At 38.5% G+C, this 19,574-nt stretch overlaps 1 protein-coding gene across 4 annotated transcripts in view; it reads left to right on the top strand.

Annotated features, from left to right (window-relative positions):
• Positions 1–19,574, top strand: part of Ptprk (protein tyrosine phosphatase receptor type K) — a 482,919-nt gene that overhangs the window by 220,243 nt on the left and 243,102 nt on the right. For all 4 annotated transcript variants that reach the window (XM_019207690.1, XM_019207689.1, XM_019207688.1 and 1 more), the window contains exons 4-5: positions 12,006–12,087; positions 14,158–14,273. In XM_019207690.1, coding sequence (XP_019063235.1) covers positions 12,006–12,087; positions 14,158–14,273 — 198 coding nt within the window. The remainder of the gene's footprint in view (positions 1–12,005; positions 12,088–14,157; positions 14,274–19,574) is intronic.

The following is a 19,574-nucleotide window of genomic DNA, read 5'->3' as shown; positions in this document are numbered from 1 at the left end:
ATTTTTTTTAATTTTAGCGGAGTATATGATAAAAAAGTGAGTTCCACCTACAGATTTATTTTTCATGCAAAGAAAAGGAACTAAAGGAAGAAGACAGCATTTTAGGACCATTCCTCTAAGTATAGAGCTAAATGTGATTTAAACCGGGTGTGGTGGCACATGCCTGTAATGCCAGCACTGGGAGTCTTAGGTAGGAGGATCCTTGTGAGTTCAAGACCAGCCTGGGTTACATAGTGAGTTCCAGGTCAGTCTCAACTATATAGTGAGACCCTGTCCCACAAAACACACACCAACACACACACAAAAAAATCTACGTGATTTGTTAATACTTAAATGGACGGTACGTAATATCAGGGTGAAGGTTAGGCAGATAAAATGTCTCCTTCAGTCACTGGAAAAGGCCTTTGGCCATCATAGACTAGAAGTTTTTGACTGACCGTCTCTTCTAGACCACCCAAACCACTTTAGGTTGCTCTCTGTTCTTCACCCTCTTTAGTAAAGGAGCCATCTGAGCATTATGTCTCTCACTTTCCCACACTTATAAATCTTACCAATAAAATTAAGGTTTTTCTCTCCTCCTCTACTCCTATTTCTACTTAAAATACAGCTCTATGCCAGTCCTTTTGTTTTATATGGGTAAGAAAATTGTTCTATGAATCAGACACATTTGAAAGACAGGTATATTTCCAAGCCTCTGTCATGTACCAAGAATTCCAGAGATTTCTTTCTTAGTGTTGTAATTTCTTAAATTCTGATTCCAAAAACCTATTTTTATTGATTGCCAGACACCTGGATAAATTGAGCATTCTACAAAACTAATATTGGCTTTGTATGTGGAAATGTTACTTTCCTTCTTTTGTTGACAGACTTTACACCTCTTAATAAGCTAGATAACATTTTTTTTTGCCTCAGAGTTTCTAGTGAGAAAAATTCGTACTGTTCCATCTGTTGCTGATTTATGACAAAGCAGTATTTTAAATACATTACCAAATATCAGAATTGATGTTTTTCAATGAAGTAATTGAACTGTACATTTGTAGTTTATTGTATTTTTTTAATCAAGCATATAGATATGCACACATGCATCCATTTTATGTGTTTTATTTTTGTACCAGGGATCGAACTTGGGTCCTTCTGCTTGCAAGGCAGGTAGTAGAATCACTGAACTAAGTCCCCAGCAGCCCTGCACCCATTTTTTTAAGTGAGGCTAAGATAGCTACACTATTGTGGTGTCAGGATATCCTTTAAAATTTCCCACTGTTTTCTTCTGAAGAAATAGACTGAAAGTTTATTATTTCTTGTTACTTATTTTGAATTTGGGTTAAACTTTTTAATAGCTAAGATCACTATGATCATAAATTATATAATCCCAAATCATATTTGCTTAAGATATAACTGTCTTTGACCATTTGGCCTGTGAAATAAGGCAGGAAATAAAGTTCATTATCTTTGTATTCCTAAATTAAAGCAGGAGTATACAAACTAGCTATTCTAATGAACTCTGTGTAAATATCTGTCTCACCATCTCTACCCTCATCACTGTAAAGAAGAATGATACGTTCCACAGTAATTCTTAAACCAGTGTGATGTATTTTGAGAGTTCTGGTTTAGAAATGGTTTGGACAAAACAGTTGTTTATTAATTTGTTTGCATGTATGGTGTCATAGCTTAAGTTTAGCATCTTGTTGAACCTTACCTGGCCTGGACAAGTCCGTTTAGGTTACCTGTTTAGTGCAGTGAACCACTTGGATGACATAAAGCTTGCTTATCCCTAGAAGTGCATTTTGTCAGGAGACTCTGTGGGGAACAGATATTTACTGTGACGGAACATGTAGGTTGAACTACTAATTTCAAGTTTCTTAATTGCTCCACATGATTATAAATGAATGCTTGGGCGTCGTTTAACTTTGGCAGGGAGCAGGATTGCTGTATTCATTTGAAAGCATCTTTTCGGATATAGTTGTGCAAGGTAGGTGATCTGTTTCTGCTGTGTGGAAGATTGGACTGTTAGTGCTAAAATTTAAAAGGTTCTGCTTGTGGACTGCAGGAAGACAAATGGCACATCTCTGGAAGCAAGGAAAAATAGTACTGTAATTCAGTGTCACGTTGATAGAAATAGAAACCTTAACCAGTCATCTTTTATTTTTGGTTCAGACAAGTGACTATAAATTACAACCCAGATGGTGGAGCTATGTAGTAAGGATGCAGAAATGACACTTTGCTGATGAATTTTTTGCTACCCTTTGCTTCCCACCTTCATTTTTATAAAAATTTTTGTGGTCTAAATTGCTTGCTTATGTATCAAAGGGCAGATACATAGAATGAAAAATGTATTTGGTGGCAGTTTTAGATCTTGGATTATTTCAGTAAACTTTTGTAACATTTTCTTCATCTAATTGCCTTTTTTAGTTTTTCTCATGTCTTGCTAAATTCAGATCTAAGACAAATTAAGTTGTGCTGTGAATAGTGGATCCTGCTCAATTTATTTCTGAATACATATTTTAGAGGCATTTAGAAGACTGTTATCCTCTGCCTGCCTGCTTTGGAATGGAAAAGCCCCTGAAGAGATCAGTGGATTAGCACATCTTGTCCTTCGGGCTCTGGTCTCAGGCAGCTTCCCGTACTTACACTGTGAATTGAAGTGAAAAGCGACTCATTTAAGGGTAATTTAGGGCTAGGGGTATGAGAAATTAAGAATAACAGACGTGCGGTTTTGTGGCGCTGAGTTTCCTGCAGTTCGGAAAAGCCGAGGGTGCTTCCTCATGCCCCCAGCATCCAGGTCACTGACGCTGCCCCTTTGTCTCCAGCTGGGTCTCAGGCACTGCTGAAGAGGCATCAGCCCTGGAGAGAACAGGGTGGAGGGCTGGGCAGGTCCGAGCGGGAACGTGAGCAGACGTCAGTGGCTCACGGTGAAGCAGGTGCCACCGCAAGTCTGTGTCTCTGCAGATGCGCCCCGTGCACCTCCATCGGCCCGCAGGTCTCCTGTCAGTGCCTTCTGAAGACAGCGGTGTGTACCGTTTTGTCTCGTCTCAGGGGCCTCTTGATGCAGAGAGGATGCAAAAGCACGACAACTTCTTGGATTATCTTTATGGATATTACTCATTCTTAATTGAGGTTCTGGGTTTATTTTCCGAGATGAAAACTTGGGTCTGGATCATTCTTCACCACAATCTGGTTAAGAAATTATCATTTTTGATCTTATTAACCTGCATCAATACCTCTTAAAATTTAAGAGACCGCTGATAATTTTTTGCAAGTGTAAGATTTCAGGAATGACTTATGTAGTTAATAGACTACTGTTATGAGTTAAAAACTTTCTAGTGTAAGCTGAAAAATAATTATTAGTTCTTTTATTTAGATCTTCTTGACTTTTGGTGATAACATAGGGGAAAACCAACTCCCTGGATTAATTTGAAGTGTAGGAATGAACCATGCTTGCATATGAATTTTAGAAATGAGCCATTTGAAAATCTCATTTTTGGGCTCTTCCTTCAAGCAATCTATTTTGGTGTAAAAACTCAGGTGTTTTATTTTTTCCCTTAGACCTATGGTCCTGCTTTTTCGCCATTTCCTGGACACTTGCAGGTGCTTTGATTGATGTTCTGGTGTTTATCAGACAGAACACAGTATCACTCTGGAGGGGCTTTGCAGTTGGATGGATGCTTACTTGCGTCTTTTGGGTGTGCAGTCTTTTCCCATCGAATGTTGTCACCTGTGTCACATATTCTGCTGGCCGCTCTCATCCCGTAGGCAACTGGTAATATGATCCTCAGTATCTTTTTGTAACCAAAGCCCACTGATACTATATTCAAGAATATTTGGTGACATTGTACATTATATGTGCATTCTAAAAAAGGCTTAAGTTACTTACTACTCCTTCACTGTAAGATAGAAAGATGACAGATAGACAGACAGACAGACAGACAGATAGATAGATAGATAGGACTGTGTGGATGTACCTGTGTGGGTACTCCTATAGCCAGGTGTTGCTCTTAGAGTCTCTGAAGCCCTAATTATTCCATTCAGAGTATAAAATATTGATAGAAGTTTTCATAGCAAGAGTCTTCAAGGCAAATAACTAATTTTGATTTCCTATGCATTTGTAGACATGGAAGTGCAAAGGAAAACTAAAATCTGAAGTATGAAAGGCTTTAGATGTTGAATTGATTTGGCCTTTATGATATGTCTTAACTGCCATCTCTATTAGCCATAGATCCCTGTAATTATTCTCACAGGCACACTTGAAGCCAAAGACAGTGGCCCTACTTCTCTTGCTTACATATTTTATCTATGTGCCTTTGTGATTTTACGTATATATCTCTTTCAGGAACGAAAGGAACAACTAAACATCCAATAGAAAAGAGCTAGGAAGAGTTAAGGAATCGTTAGCTTCAGAGTCTTGCGGCCCTTTTATGAAGGCATCTTCACACTTCAGTCTCTCAGAAGTGAACTATTACGTGAGCCAGTGGGCAAACCAGCCTGCATGCAGCATTTGCTGCAGAGAGGCATCTTTCTTCTAACACTGTCAAATAATCCAGAGTTGATAAAGCAGAATCCCAAGATGACAGTGCCAGGGAGGGATCCACAGGGCACCAGGGAAGCTACCTAGTTGCAAGTTGGACCTGGTCTCCTGTTTTCTCTCCCTATCTTCATCTGTATGTTCTGATAGGAATAGAACATACACTTTCCAAAGAAATTGTATTCTGGAATTTTAAGTTTCCAGATAGATACTCTTTAGATCTTCTGGGGATTTCAACGGAAATCCATGCCTGATAGTGTTATTTAACCATTCAAGGGAATTAATTATATTTTCATGATTTCTAAATTCATAAAATGAACTGGAACTTTCTCAAGGGAATGCCATTTTATTATGTCAAAAAATTTTATGAGCTAGGTAAGAATGAGCTCACTGCCTAATCCCATTTTTCCCTTGGAAGTAAAATAATGAACAAGAATCCAATGATATTTGGTAGTCATTTTCTGTAACATTTTGAAACTTTCTAACCTTGAGTTTCAAGAAGAGCCTTGATTCAGTGCTATTATGAGGGATATATCAAGTGACCACCCTCAGTGACACTGTATTTTGGAAGAGGAGACAAACATTAAACATTTCTTTATCTAGTTAATTATAGTCCAGCTTATAGAGACTTTCTCTGCATTAATTCCATGTAACTTTGGTCCAGGCCAGTGGGTAAGAAATGCCTTTGTCCTTTTGGTTTTCTTTCCTTTCACCTGTGGTCATCATCACTGGACTGCCATGCCATTTTCTTCTATTCTTCTTTGACTGTGGTGTCAGCATCTTTTAAGTTGTCCTCTCCACCTCCAAAGTCCACTGTCTTCATACTGATGACTTCATTCTGTTTGTAGAAAGGCCTTTGAGAGACCTGGCCCTCTCCACCTCGAAAATGTATCCTTCTTGTTTTACCTCCAGAAATGACTGCTTTTAGTCAAATAGATGGTGTATATCTAGCAGCCATTCTAGTTTTACACAAATGCCTCTTATATCCTACGCACAAACACCTTTTTTTACTGTACTCTTGAGAGTTCTAGTCTACCAAGCCAGCTGACTTCTAACACGTTCCTATCAAAGTTTGATTTCTTTGTGACTATTTTGCTAACGGCTTTGGCCTTTCAATAAACTCTGTTTACTTTTATCTTAGCCAATGTTTCTGGGCTTCGATCTGGGTAAATACAGTTCAGAAAACATGCCATAGTATAGATTTTGATCACCAGAAATTCATGGTGTTTATCTTATGTTGGGCCCCTAGTATCTACTTGTTGCGTTGCTCACTTCGGTTTTTTTTCTTACTTCACCTCAATTCCACACCATTTGATTCTTTCCAACTTTCAGCCACTCTTTCTTTTCACCACTCCATCTCTCATACCTGAGAAAGTTGAAGGTGCATTATTTTCACTCCCTTATTCAGCAGCCCTACCATCCCTATCTTCATGAATTTCTCTTTCTCACTTTCTCTGAAGGATGCATTTCTCTTCGGGTCGATGACCTGCACCTGCCCTTCCTCACACTAGCAGTTATAGTTTCTTTCTCAGGTTCACTCTTAATATTCCTTCCCAATGCCAGTCAGCTTCATTAATGTGGAAACGTGCATCTCATCTTAAAAATTATTTTAATTAAAAAAAAGCTTTTCTGTTTTTCTAGCTCTTCTTCTATCCTTAGTTAAATTGCTCTGTATCGTTCTAGAAATTTTTCTGTATACATTTTGCAACTCGTTTTCTCCATTCTCCACTGTGTTCATCACTGCCCAGCATGGATTTCATTCTGTCGCTGTGCAGAGGGAAGCCTTGCCTTCAGGCACATCTGACCCTAATGGCACAGATGCAGGACATTTCGTTCTCCAGATTGCCTAGGGTTCGATCCACGTTTAGTACTGGCATCTCTTCTCCATCAAGCATTCATTAACTTTTGTGATGTCTTGGCACTTACTTTGCTTTTTATATCTCTATATTCTTACAGTTCTTTTTTCAATTGCACCCTTCCGCTTTGCAGGCCCAGAAAATATAGGGAAAAGAGAGCCAGACCTCGAACAGAGACCCAGGAACTTGTGTTTGAAGTCCACACAGTAGAAGTCAGTTAGTTCTAGTGATGATGACCGAAATGGGTTTGTGTGTAGCACGCTGTCAAGGGACTGTTTATGTATACATGAGGAGAGGACTTAGAGGCTCCCATCGTCGGGGGAGAGGCTTCATGCACTTAAATCTGCAGCCTTAGTCACCTTCCTGTGCCTCACTGGTGACTATTTTATTCATTATTAAAATTTGTGCTACATCAAAATAAGCATTCAAAACAAGTCTTGATTTTGTTACATTTAAACTCTGAGGGCAAATAGGTAATTTATTTTTAAGTTGACATTAGCAAAATTCATTGTTTAGAAATCCAAATTGCAAATCACTGATTTAAGGAGGTTTATGGGGGAAGAAATACAAGATCATTTTATGTTTTTCAAATTGGCGGTAAAAGCTTTGATGTTTGGCAAGGGTGTGGAGGGAGTGGGAATACATTCACCTTTGGAGCACCTGTCTTCTGTGGTCTGCCCGCCGACACAGAATAGGTCCTGAGTGCTGGGAGAGATGCTGAATGTTTCCTGTGCATTTTCTCATTTAATCCTCCCTAAAGCCCGGAGGCAGATGTTAGTAATTAAAGTGTAAGTGTTTATATAAGTTAACTTATCAGATAAGTATATGAAATATATATATATATGCACACACACGCACACACACACACACACACACATATCCCACTTTGGAGTCTGGACTCCTTACATTATGAATGAAAAACTAAAGAGCAAAATGAAGTACTTTTAAAATCAGATTTCTCCAGTATCTACAATGCTTTGTGTTACGTATTCTTTTTCACACATTGTTCAGTTGTTTTATGTATACCGACATTCACCACAGAGCTGTGATGTAGGGTTGCAGGGACGCAGGCTCGGTTAATTCCTCGGTTTTTCCTTGAGAGCAGCCCAACAGCTCGGGGCTCTGCCCGGACCTCACGTTCAGCAGCGCTTCCTTCTCTGCATTTCTTCTGTGTGCTCTTTTTCTCCCCTCCACTTTAATTCAACTTTACTTCATTTCCTTAGTTAATAATCCAGCAATGTTGCTGGAGTAGCGAATTTTTGATTAGAGCAGCCACCTTCAGTATTTCAGGTAATGGGGCGGAGTGTAGCAGCACAGAAAGTTGTGCCCATTCACCATGCGGACGGGTTCCAGTTGACACAGGGTGGCTTCCCTTGTACTCCTCTTCTGGGGAGCCCTGCTGGACCATTTGACACCAGGCATGAGCTGTGATCTGAGCGTCGGCCCAAGCAAGCTCTGTGTAATTAAGCTGTGGAGATTTGTTTCCCCTGACTGGACAGAAGAGCCTCACAAGGTGAGGGTTCTGTTGAAGTAAGAAAGTGGATTGCGTCTTTAGCAGTAAAGGAGTCTGATCTAAGAAATTTCCTCTAGCTCTTGTTAATGAGGCAAAGACAACACTTAGCAGGGAAAATGAGCTCACTAAAAAGTGAACCTTGTATTTTTTCTTTAATAAGGAAAAACCATTTTGCCTCCGTTTAAATCAAGACTTAAATTTATTGTCCCGAATAAACCTCAGATTAAATGAACAAATAAGAACTTTCTCTCTGGGGTATAGTAATCTTGTTTAAACTTATCAGTTATAGGAAGCAAGGGAAGTCAAACAATTCTAGAAGGTAATACTAGGCTAAGCCAAGAAGTTAAAATAAGGTAATCAGTGCTGACAACAACAAGATGGAAATAACTCGGAATGACTAGCTTTTACACCACTGTGTGGTTTATTCATTAGAAGGTAATATTTTTCAGAAAAGGTTTTCTTCATTCTTTCTGAATGTTGCCTATTCTTAACCACTTTTCCAGCAAATGAAACTTATTTTCCTTGGCTTGTTCCCTTTCAAAGCCTGCAGTGCAATCATTAATAATCCTACCTGTGGGTTTGTGTAACACTATTTCCGTGTGCTCCTATTTAGTGCTCAGTGCCATATAGTGAAATCTGTGTAACGCACAAGTTGTTGAAGTGGGACTTGGCTCTTCATCTTGCTGTCTTTGTGGCTTACTCAAAAATTTGTAAACAGGAGAGCTTGAGTCTAATACAGGCGTCTCACGTCCAAGACAGTAGCCTCTATGCCATAGTTGTCTCAGTTGTGCACTGTTTAAAGTTTTGGCTTTCTTTCCCACCTGGCAACTGTGTTCCTACCAAATGCATCCACGGGAGGTGTTGATCAATCTGGCACACGCATTGTGTGCGCTCACAGCGTCACACACTTCTGTCATGACATTTGTTTCTGCACACTGCAACATGCTCCCTCTCAGCCTCACGCTATTCCAGGAAAAGCAAAGTTACAAGGGGGAGACTTGGAGTTGAGAAAAAGTAACGCAGGAAAAAGTTCACCGGAGCTGATGGGTGAAAGAGAAGCGTAAGTCCCAGCCGGCTGTGCCGCTTTGTTTATAAGCTTTGGGTGGCTGTAGGAGTGAGGCAGGAGGATGGGAAGGGCCGCTGCTCGTCATGCTGCCCGGTAGCCAACGCGTAGCTCCTGTTTGAAATGACATTGCAGTTTTCCAATTTTCCAATTTATTTAAAATTGTAGACCTTTACATGAAATGGAAGGACCATGCACGACACATTGAAATGAAGTACTCTCCTTGAGTCCACGTCTTTATCTTGAGAGACTGTGCAGTGACTTTGAGGAAATCGGTCTGAAGAGAGGTTGGCTTGCTTTACCCTGGCTTTCACACCTGTTCACAGATTGGTCTTGGGCTGATTACTTAGCTTTTCTTTGAAATGAAGCTAAAAACGATGCCCACCTCATACAGTTGTACAGAGGATTATGTGTGCGTGTATCCAGAAATAAACAATGCAGACACAAGTCTTGACTGTGCATGCCAGCTTAAGACAGTCTCTTTAATATCGTAGGTGCTCAATAAGCATTCATTATTATTATTATCACTCATTTACTTTACCTGCTACTCCTGTAGGAGAATAAAACCCTCCTGGCAAAAGTTACTAGAGAACTAATAGCCAGTTCCAGTTGATGCTTTTTAAATTTCGTGTTCTCTTGACTTATCTCTTACATTTGATCTTATTTACTGTGATCTACATCATTTTTAAAAAAATAAATGCAACCTCCCAAATTTGCAGGCTTTTGGTGCATTTTCATGCTGCTATCACAGACTTCACCATTTTCACTCTGTCCCATCTGAGTCAGAACTGTAGCCCAATCTCAAAACTGGTAAATATTCTCGTGGGAGACGAATACTAAGTAGGGATCTTTGGATAATATCGGAGAAGCTCTCTCCTCCCAAAATTTATGTTCCTCTAGATGCCACTGAATACAAGGATATCTGAAGTCTGGGTCCAGTTATATGTGACTCACCTGGCCATATCGAGTTAGTTTGATGGAAGTGTAAATCTATCTGAAAGCCCCTGATACTTTTTTCGCTTCCTTAGGCATCTATTCTAATCATGCTTGGTTAGCTTTATTTCTGCTCTTAAGTCTTGTTCTTCCCTTTCCAGGAGAGCTCCCCTCTTAATTTATCTTTCTGTGCCAAGGGCTCACAGAAGATTTTGGATTTGGACTTTTCAGCAGTGCTAGAACAGTTAGGACTTTGACAGCCCTTGAGATGGAGGCTTAGGCTGGAATGTTGCAATTTAGATTGAAAATGCTTCGTACAATCTCATGCTTGGAGGAGGAACGTGATCAGAGGAGGTGGGTCCCTGCGTAGTCACCCGAGCAGGTGTTCTTGTTTCTGGTGCTTCCCTTCTCTCTCTGTTTCCCGACTGCCATGGCTTGAGCACTTTCCCCCACCAGGCCCTTCTGCCGTGTCACTTGTGCCTCAGAGCCAGCCAACCACGCAAGCACCGAAACCATTGAACCTGTGACCCAACAGGTTCAAGTGAATAAAGTCCTTCAAACTGTAGGTGTCGGTTATATTGTCCAGAGATTAGAAAGCAGATACTAAACCATCTTCCTCACTCATCACCTTGATGTTTAGATGGATAGCTTACTCCCTTCCCGATGCTGTCTTCTTAGCATTTGTCCCCATGTAGATCCATCATTTCCAGATTCATCAATCTGGTCATCTCCCAAGTACTTCCCTCCACATGGATCAGAAGGAGATGAAATTGGCCTTCTGAAATATACTTAGTATATTTTGCTCACATTTGTATCTTTTTTTCTGTATCACTACTTGTCCAGGCTATAGTCCTGACAGCTATATGCAGCTAATAAGCAGAGACAGAAATTATTGAGTGTTTTTATGTTTCACCAAGTTCTGTCTTGTCTGATTCTTCGTCATATTTTTATCTTTTTTTTCTAGCTCAGTGTTTCCACTGCTGCTAGCATGTTATTGATCTGGGTTTTCTGAAGACTGCCTTCTGTTTTAAAGTCGAAGATATTTTCATTAGACCAATTTAATTATATTCTTACTTTAACGATCTACTTTCAAGCCAGGCGTGGTTGTGCATGCCTGTAGTCCCCGCACTACAGAGGCTGAGACAAAAGTATTGTCATGAGTTCAAGGCCACAAAGTGGCCACGTAGTGAGTTCGGTGCCAGTCTGAACTACATACATAGTGAGACCCTGTCTCAAAAAACCAACAGTACTAAAAGAAAGAAAGATCAACTTTCATTACATTTTCTAAAATACTTTGCAGAACACTCTCAAAGTAAACTGTATTTGTATGTGAATAAAAGAGTTAAATACAGCTCCGAAACACTGAATGTTAAATCTGCTTTGTCTTGGAAAACGATAGCACACGAGCCGCCCTGCTCTTCTTCACTGGGTGAAATCCATTTTGCCCGGAATACCAGTTATGCTGGTGTGGTGGCGCACACCTGCCATCTCAGCACTTGGGAGGCTGAGGCTGGAGAATCGCTGCAAGTTCCAACCTAAGCTCCGTAGGGACTTCAAGGCCTCAACTCCATAGCGAGTTGACCTCGAAAATAAATGAATCCCCAAAACTCAAAAATAAATAAATCGTAGAAAATAAAATGACAGCAACTACAAAACCCAAAAACCTATCGGTTCATCTCCATTCTTGAAATTTCAGCTGTTTAAAAACTCAGGAAATTTCATTCATTTGATATCTTCAGTGGTTGGCAGGGAGCTTGGAACAAGCATGCACAAGGGAAGTTAAATAACAGAGATGAATAGTCAGTGAAAAAGATTTACTTTTGGAAATGTCAGATTTACTGCTATTATTCTTCATTCTGCCTTTAGATTGTCTATTCGTGACACCTAACGGTTCTTGATAGTAATTCTTTAAAAAAAAGTTTCAGCTGTTTGACTCTCGTAATTAAATTATCCAAGATTTTTGTTTACTTGTACAAAGTTACCCTGTAGATAAGATAAAATTTTAATTCTTAGTGACACAAAAATCAAATTTACCTCTAAGTGTCACCTATCACCTTCCCTTCAACTGTGGACATTTCATAAAAATGATTGCTATAAATGTCTTCTGTTTCTTCCTGACAGGTAATATTTGAAGCTGAAGTCTCAGGAGGACGAAGTGGTTACATTGCCATCGATGACATCCAAGTATTGAGTTACCCTTGTGGTAGGTTGTGATTAACAATTGGATTTCCCTGTGTCTTTTCAGCAGTTGTTTTAGATTGCCAGTGACTGTTGGTTGTTTATCACTAGGACATCATTGTTTCTTCTGTTGTTGTTATTTGTGCCCTTCTCAGTTTTGTGAGAACACTGAAATATTTGTAGAAATTCTACATAAAATACATGGCAGACTTGTAAATAAGCATACACATAGTAAGGGGATTATTATTACTTTTTAATCACTCAAAATATGGATGCAGAGCAATCCTTGGTAGGATTTTGCATCTTTGGGGTATTATACAATTGTTTATGGATACAAAGAATAATAGAAAATTAGAGTTCAAAAGAAAGGAAATGAAGTAGCAGCCTCAATAGGTTATTTGATTTTCTAAATTTAAAATGTGGTGAAGTGAAGGGAATGAATTACTCCACCGCATTCCAAATTTAGGACTGCTTTTTACCATAATAAATATCTGGTCATCTTCATTAAAATAGTTAACAAAATGAGAACTCGGTTTATTAATGCATACTTTTGTTACGCCCTTGGTCCAGCATTGATTTTGATGGTTTATATTTGTGTCTACATCCTATTACATGAAGAATGACTTTTGCAGTAATTCATTAGAGGCAGGGAAAAATCAGCCGGCATAGATTCAGACTTTGCTCTCTGAAGCACCATTTTATCAGGCCTGTGTCGCCTGAACTTTCCTGTGCAGTAATCTTCCCTGGTAGAAGCATCTCTACCACATTGTAAGGATGTCCAGGGCCAACGTAGGGGTTGAGCCTGGGCTCCTGCCCATGCTTGGTGGTTGGCATGCTCGGGTGAGCATCAGAATCCTTTCCTGGGCGATCACACACGGTTTGGCTCCTGCCCTCATTTTGATTCATTGAGCCTGTAGTGGGGCCGGGAAATTTACCTTTTTAATCAATTCCTAAATGGTAATGATGCTGCTGGTCTAGAGGGTGTTTTGTTTTGTTTTTGCACTGGGCATTGAACTCAGGACCTGTGAACTGAGCTACATCCCCAGCCCATGTTCTTTTTATTTTGAGACCTGGTCTCACTAAGTCACTACATTGCCCAGGCCAGGAACCATTTTCTCAGCTTGTGTTCTAGCTCAAACATTTATTTTCCTTGAGCTCCTATTGAGGTCTTGAGAAAGAGAAAGGGTCCCATGTGGTAGGTATATTCAAGTTCAAGTTGGCTTATGATATTCTTTGAGTCCATATTATAAGGTAACTAACTGTGCTTTCATCTACCTTTCACATTTACTTCTTAAATGATAGACGATAAAGTAAGACTTTTGAGTAAATAGAAAACTATGGATCAGAATGGTTCACTGAGAGCTTTATTCTCTGAGCCTTGGCTTTTGGTGTTTATATTTTCCCCAGTGGAAAACAGGGATGGGGCTTCAGTTTTAGAAGGAAATTGTAGAGTTTCTGTATGACTCATGTATTTTGACTACAGTCATCACTTTCTGTTTTCCAGTATTTCTTTTGGGTAACTTCCCTACAGCAATAAAGAAATAGAGAGCGGATATAACAGTTAGGTCGAGGTACTGTTGTGGGGAAACAAAAAATATTGCTTTTGTCCTTGCAGTACAAGAGAATTTATAACGACTGAAGTTTATAAAATAAAAGAGATCATCTGATTAAATTGTAGGTGAACAGTCAATCACCATGGAACTCTGTTTTAGAAGCGTTATGAGTCTTCCTTACATTTTGGCACTGTCCTCTGATGTGGCTTCCTTAATGCCTCTTACTTACTCTGACGTAAAACCGTTCTTAGCTCTTGTATGGAGCCTGCTGTGACAGGCTGTCATAGCGACCCCAGGGTTCCTTCACAGCGCTTCAGCGTTGTGGGCCACTGTGTAATACAGCTAGTGAGAAAAAAACAGAGTGAGGAAGCAAATGGTAGCTACTAAAACAGAAAATTCTGTTTTCCCTATTGTGTTAGTGTTGGCCAACTGAAGAAACATTCAAATGATTTGGTTTGGGAAAAGTAACGAGACGCATTCTCTTCAAGTGGGAAAAAAAAAAAACACAAAAAAATAACCTCAATTTTTTTTTTCTTTCACAGACAAATCCCCTCATTTCCTTCGCCTAGGGGATGTAGAGGTCAACGCAGGGCAGAACGCCACATTTCAGTGCATTGCCACGGGGAGGGATGCGGTGCACAACAAGTTATGGCTGCAGGTAAGGCCCAGGTGGCAGCTGAGCTAAAGAGTTCTGTTCAATAAAAAACAAATGAAACTGCCCGCCATGCCATCCAGGGTCTTGTGGGCTGTGTTACCTACGCGCATGTGCACAAAGCTCCCTCTACCGGGCTCCCTGTGTGCTTAACTTCATTGACTGCGGATTCATGACTAGCGCTTCCTTTTTTAAATTTATGGCTGACACCTAATGTTGCCCTTATGTTATGTACAAATGCTACAGAAAATTTATCTGCACTCCTTCAAAATAGAAAAAAAATGACATTTTGTTATTTAATATAATTTTGAAAACTGAACTGGAGCATAACAGGAGCCGTCAAACTCTGCTGAAGTTTTTTGGAAAGTATTTTAAAGAAACTCGTCAGAATGTTTTCAGGAAATATACATTGGAAGGAAGACAATGCAGTTCTTTTCAGGATGTGTGTGTCTGAAGGTTGATCATAGACCTGAGGTGGTTAACTGCCTTGAACATATTTAGTCCTTAATAAAAGTATATATTTAATAAATTGGAATTTAACACACAAGTTGGGAAAATATAAATGGTGTACATAAAGAGCGTTAAATGAACCAAAGAAAAATCTGTAGACCAAGGAATTTGCTTTATCTTTTGGAATTTACTCGAAATATTTCAGCAAACCTATGGAGCTCTGAAACTGGAAGACAGGCTCTTAGCTTTGAGCAATGCGTTTCCGTGGTGCGATGGAAGAAATAATATTTCCTGAACACCAGGGTGTCAGCCTTCCTTTTAGTTCTGTCTGCCTCAGAATGAGGAAATGGATTAAATTAGTTTAGAATTGTAAATTTCTAGAATACGAGTAAAGACCTAAAACCAAAACCATGGTAAGTTTAATTTAGTTTTTGGGACATAGCTATCAGGACTTAGTATTTCATCATATTGTCCAGAAAGGTACAGTTAGTGTTGAGGATAGTCATAAGGGTGAAGTGTGTTGGGATAATGATTAGAGAACATGGTTATGTAAACCATACCTATAGAATGTCTCATTTTGCTAGACATGCTTCATACTGTATATTAATCTAATTATTGCCGCTTTTGTAATTTATAGATTTTTCAGATATCAGGATATCATCATTTTGGCTTAGCAGGCAAAGGAAATGAGATTCTCTTCTTATTATACTAATTTCCCCTAAAGATACTGAAATATATTGTATAGTATAGAACCTATCTTATGAACTAAATATTAAGTCCATTTTCTTTTTTTCTCTGTCAAAGTAAATCATTTAAAATATGATTCTCGATGCACGTTTTAATTTTCATTAAAATAAGAATTTTCATTGATATTTGGCTCTAGTACCATATAATGTTTTTTAGGGAATCATAAATGGCTTTGTAGTCTGCAGCTGGTTTTATGCCCCAGGATGTAATGTGACATTGAAATAAAAAGCAGTCTTGTGTCAACAAAGACTTTCTTGAAAATGCTGGTCTGAATGAGTTGCACTCAAATTATTGCTTATTTTTCTAGTTTCCTGTTTTGCAGATTTTATTAGTTTCTTAAAGCTTTTCTATTGACAGTTTTCAGTTACGAATGAAAGAATATACTCCATGATTTCTAATCTGCTTTTTCTATCACCTTCCTTATCTTTGCAATTGCCAAGAAAGTGAATTTGTGTATTTTTCTTAGACTTTGGCATTGATATACACAATTTTCAGTAATATGCATGTTCCCCTTATTTTTTAAAAAGCAGTTCTAATTTTATCAATAATGCCACATAAATCACCTTAACATAGTCTCTTAAATCATTTTTTTCATGTTGAAGAAATATTGAAAAATATCAATTTTTTTTCTTTTAGGAATATTTTCGAGAAACAGAAAAAATATTCTTTATGATGATATCATGTAGCAATCAACCAGATAAGACCAATCCTTATGTATATATGAGTCTATCAGAGAACAACTGTAACTTAAAAAAAAAAACCTACTCATTCTTTAGTGAAAGTATTAAAAAAATATATAATAAAGCACAATAAATTCTGGCTCTGCAGTGAAGCAACAAACTAACTCGTTTAAATAGATGTCAAACTATTTTCATTTAGTGTAGGATAACAACTCTGAGTTCAAGAGTCCTAGCGCTTAATTCCAACCTTGATTCTAACCCTCTTAACTCTTCTAACCTTGCTGAATATAGTGAACCTAGAGATTGTATTGAATTGTTCCAGATTTTTATTTCCTTATCTACAAAAGATGTTCGATAGAGACTGCAGTCACTTTCAGCCTTACAAAGCTAAAGTAAGGCCTTTGTATTAGTTCTGCTTGTTTGAAACATGACCTTGATCATCTTTTTTATTTGATGGGGGGATGCAAAATGTTATTAGTTTTACACAGGAAAATAGTCCCTTTGTGTAAGCTTCAGTGTGAGAATGATAAACCCATCTGCTAGCGAACTGGCAGTAAATGTCCGCCACGTCACTCAGGGAGGAGTCCTTGGTGTGGAACCGGTTCTGCACCCACCATAGCCCAGATGGTACATTGGTGACTGGCTTTTCTAGGCCTCCAAATCACTTAGATTATGTTTTGTGGCACTTTGATTAGTAAAATGTTGTGTAAGTATGAAATAAAGTAACAAAATATACGAAAACATCCACTTTTCTGTTTTGAAAGTAGAAATGGAGCATTGTATCCTATGAAAGGCACTAAACATAACATCTCATCCTATTTGATATTTTAAGACTTTGAATATACGAATAGATGTAGGGAAATTTATGTCACTTACCTGTTGTTTCTAAATTATAATTCTTATTTTAAATGTTTAATGTTTTAAACTAGCACACCAATTTAGATGAGTAGAAAAGTAGAGGGATGTAAAAGCAACACATAATGAAATGCCTACCCTAATCTAAGTTAATTCACGTGGAGTATTATGGTAGTTCTGCGTATGTGTATGGAATAATCTTTCTGATGCAAATTGGTATATAACTAAAAAAGCTTAAAGAAGGTCATTCACTCTAGATATATAGAAAACAGTTACAAAGTATGTAACTCAGCTTAACTGTCTTATTCATGCTGAATACATGAAGGATACATAAATCCACACAGGTGAATATTTTTGGCAGACTACAAATATGTGAAATTGTGAGACTTTCTGATACATGGTATTAAAATGTACACTATAGGGGCCAGGGACTTGGCTCAGTGGTTCTGCTGCCTGCCTCACAAGCACAGAAGCCCAAGTTCGACACCCGGTACCAAGAATAAATAAATAAATAAAATGAAAAGTACACTATACAGTCTCCTATGTTAAGAACTAAGCTATAGAAACTTAGAAATACAGAAATTTAGACATTTAAGGGATGCTAACAAATGCCAATCTTTTCTGCTATCACAAAGCTCGACGAAGTAGCTCAGATTCCAAACATAAACACTTAACCTTCCTTTTCCAAGTAAATGATTTATAAAGTTTCCATCATAAACTCTTTTGTTCAATTCTTATACATTTTAGAGCTAAGTTATTATAATTGTGCTCTTGTGGAAAACCCAGCGGGTAGAAAATTTGTGGTTCGTAACTTGGGGCTTAGGATAACGCTCAGGTTGTAGGAAATTAGATAAAAAATGAATCCATATACATGTGTGTCTATGTATCATAAGCAGAAATATTTATATATTATATATTTATTTTACTTTCACGAGTACATTTACCATCTGTAATGATGACATTTATTGAATATTTATATATTAAAACATCTGATTGTATTCCTGAAAAGTGGCAGGTAATTTTAATATAGGAAAAATGAAAATTAGGTTATGCATTTTTGTTGGAAGTAATATCAAGCATGCTCTTTTTGTTATTGTTGTTTTGTTTTTTTGAGACAGGGTCACATTATGTAGTTGAGACTGACCTGGAACTCACTATGTAGCCCAGGCTGTTCTTGAACTCACAGTGATCCTCCTGCTTCAGCCTCCCAAGTGCTGGGATTACAGGTGTGTGCTGCCACACCCGGCTAAATGCTCTTTTTATGGTCTATTTTATTAGCATTAATAGTTGTTATTGTGATTGTAGGTGAATCACATAATGAATAGATAGTCATATAACTAATATGGCACAGCAGTTGGATTGTTAGGTATTTTTTTCTTTCTTTTGTAAAATAAGTACTTTGCAGTACATAGTGATTTATCCTATTTGGCAGAGTAGTTCTTTATTGTGTATGAATAGCACATTTTCTTTATCCATTTGTCTGTTGAAGGACATATGGGCCACTTCCCAGAGTTAGTTGTTACGAATTTTGCTGCTGTGTGACTGTATCAATGTAATACGATAGCTGTAACTCTTCTGGGAAGATAACTGGAAGGGACACAGCTGGATCCAATGAAACTACTAGTTTTTGTTTTTGGAGAAATCTACTTACTGATTTCCATAGCGGTTGTACTAGTTTCCATTCTCACCAGCAATTCAGAAGAGTTTCCAGCCTAACTGTTTTCTCAAGTGAAATCAAGAATGTCCGCTAGTGGTAGAAATGATACGGGATCTGTGATTCTTTCAAGAGAAGGGATGCTGCTTAGTAATAGAATGGAATGAACAAGTGGTACAGGCAGCAGCATAAGAACCTCAGCAATATCATGTTGTCAAAAGGTAGACAGACACAAAAGTGCATGCTGTGTGATTCCATCTATATTAACTCTCAGGAGAAATGAAACGAGAAGTGGGAACAGTGGTTTCCTGCTGCCAGGAGACAGAGATGGGCCTGCCGTGGGCAGGGGAGCATTCTTAGGGAACATAAATATCAGGGGTTTTGATCAGGGTGTTGTGCTGTGGGTGCACATCCGTGTGATGAGTTAACATCTGTCCAACTCACTGTCTGTACCTTTAGCCTAAATGAAACTCAAGGGAGGAAAGAGTAAGCATAGGGCACATTTTTATGATATCTAGCTTCATGGCCATAGTCGGCATATGTCTAAAAACATAACCTATATCCTTGTCCTCCTCACCCATTCAGAGTGATTTGACTGGTTCACCAATAATCCTGAGTGTCAGTTGAAATATTAAAGGCAGCATGTTCAGAATATTCTGTGTTAAGAAAATCCCCTCCCTTGAGAGTGAGAAAGGGTTGCAGTGAGTTGTATGTGACTTATAAATTAGTATTCTTTCATGAGAGTCCAGTAGTAGTGGACACCTACATGGCAAATCAAATAGAGCCCATTGCTGGAACATCTGTCAAACCATATGCTTTGGCTTCATGTTCAGTGTAGCAACTAAAATGCTAATGACTCCATCCATCATCCCAGAGCTTGGCAGATACGTGTCATTGAATTGGGCAGAGATGCTCCACAGC

This window comes from Fukomys damarensis, unplaced genomic scaffold (genome assembly GCF_012274545.1).
Source record: "Fukomys damarensis isolate Sample0158 unplaced genomic scaffold, DMR_v1.0_HiC HiC_scaffold_14, whole genome shotgun sequence".
Lineage (NCBI taxonomy): Eukaryota > Metazoa > Chordata > Mammalia > Rodentia > Bathyergidae > Fukomys > Fukomys damarensis.
The sequence above is the reverse complement of the archived record's forward strand: the minus strand, read 5'-3'. Positions and strand labels throughout refer to the sequence as shown.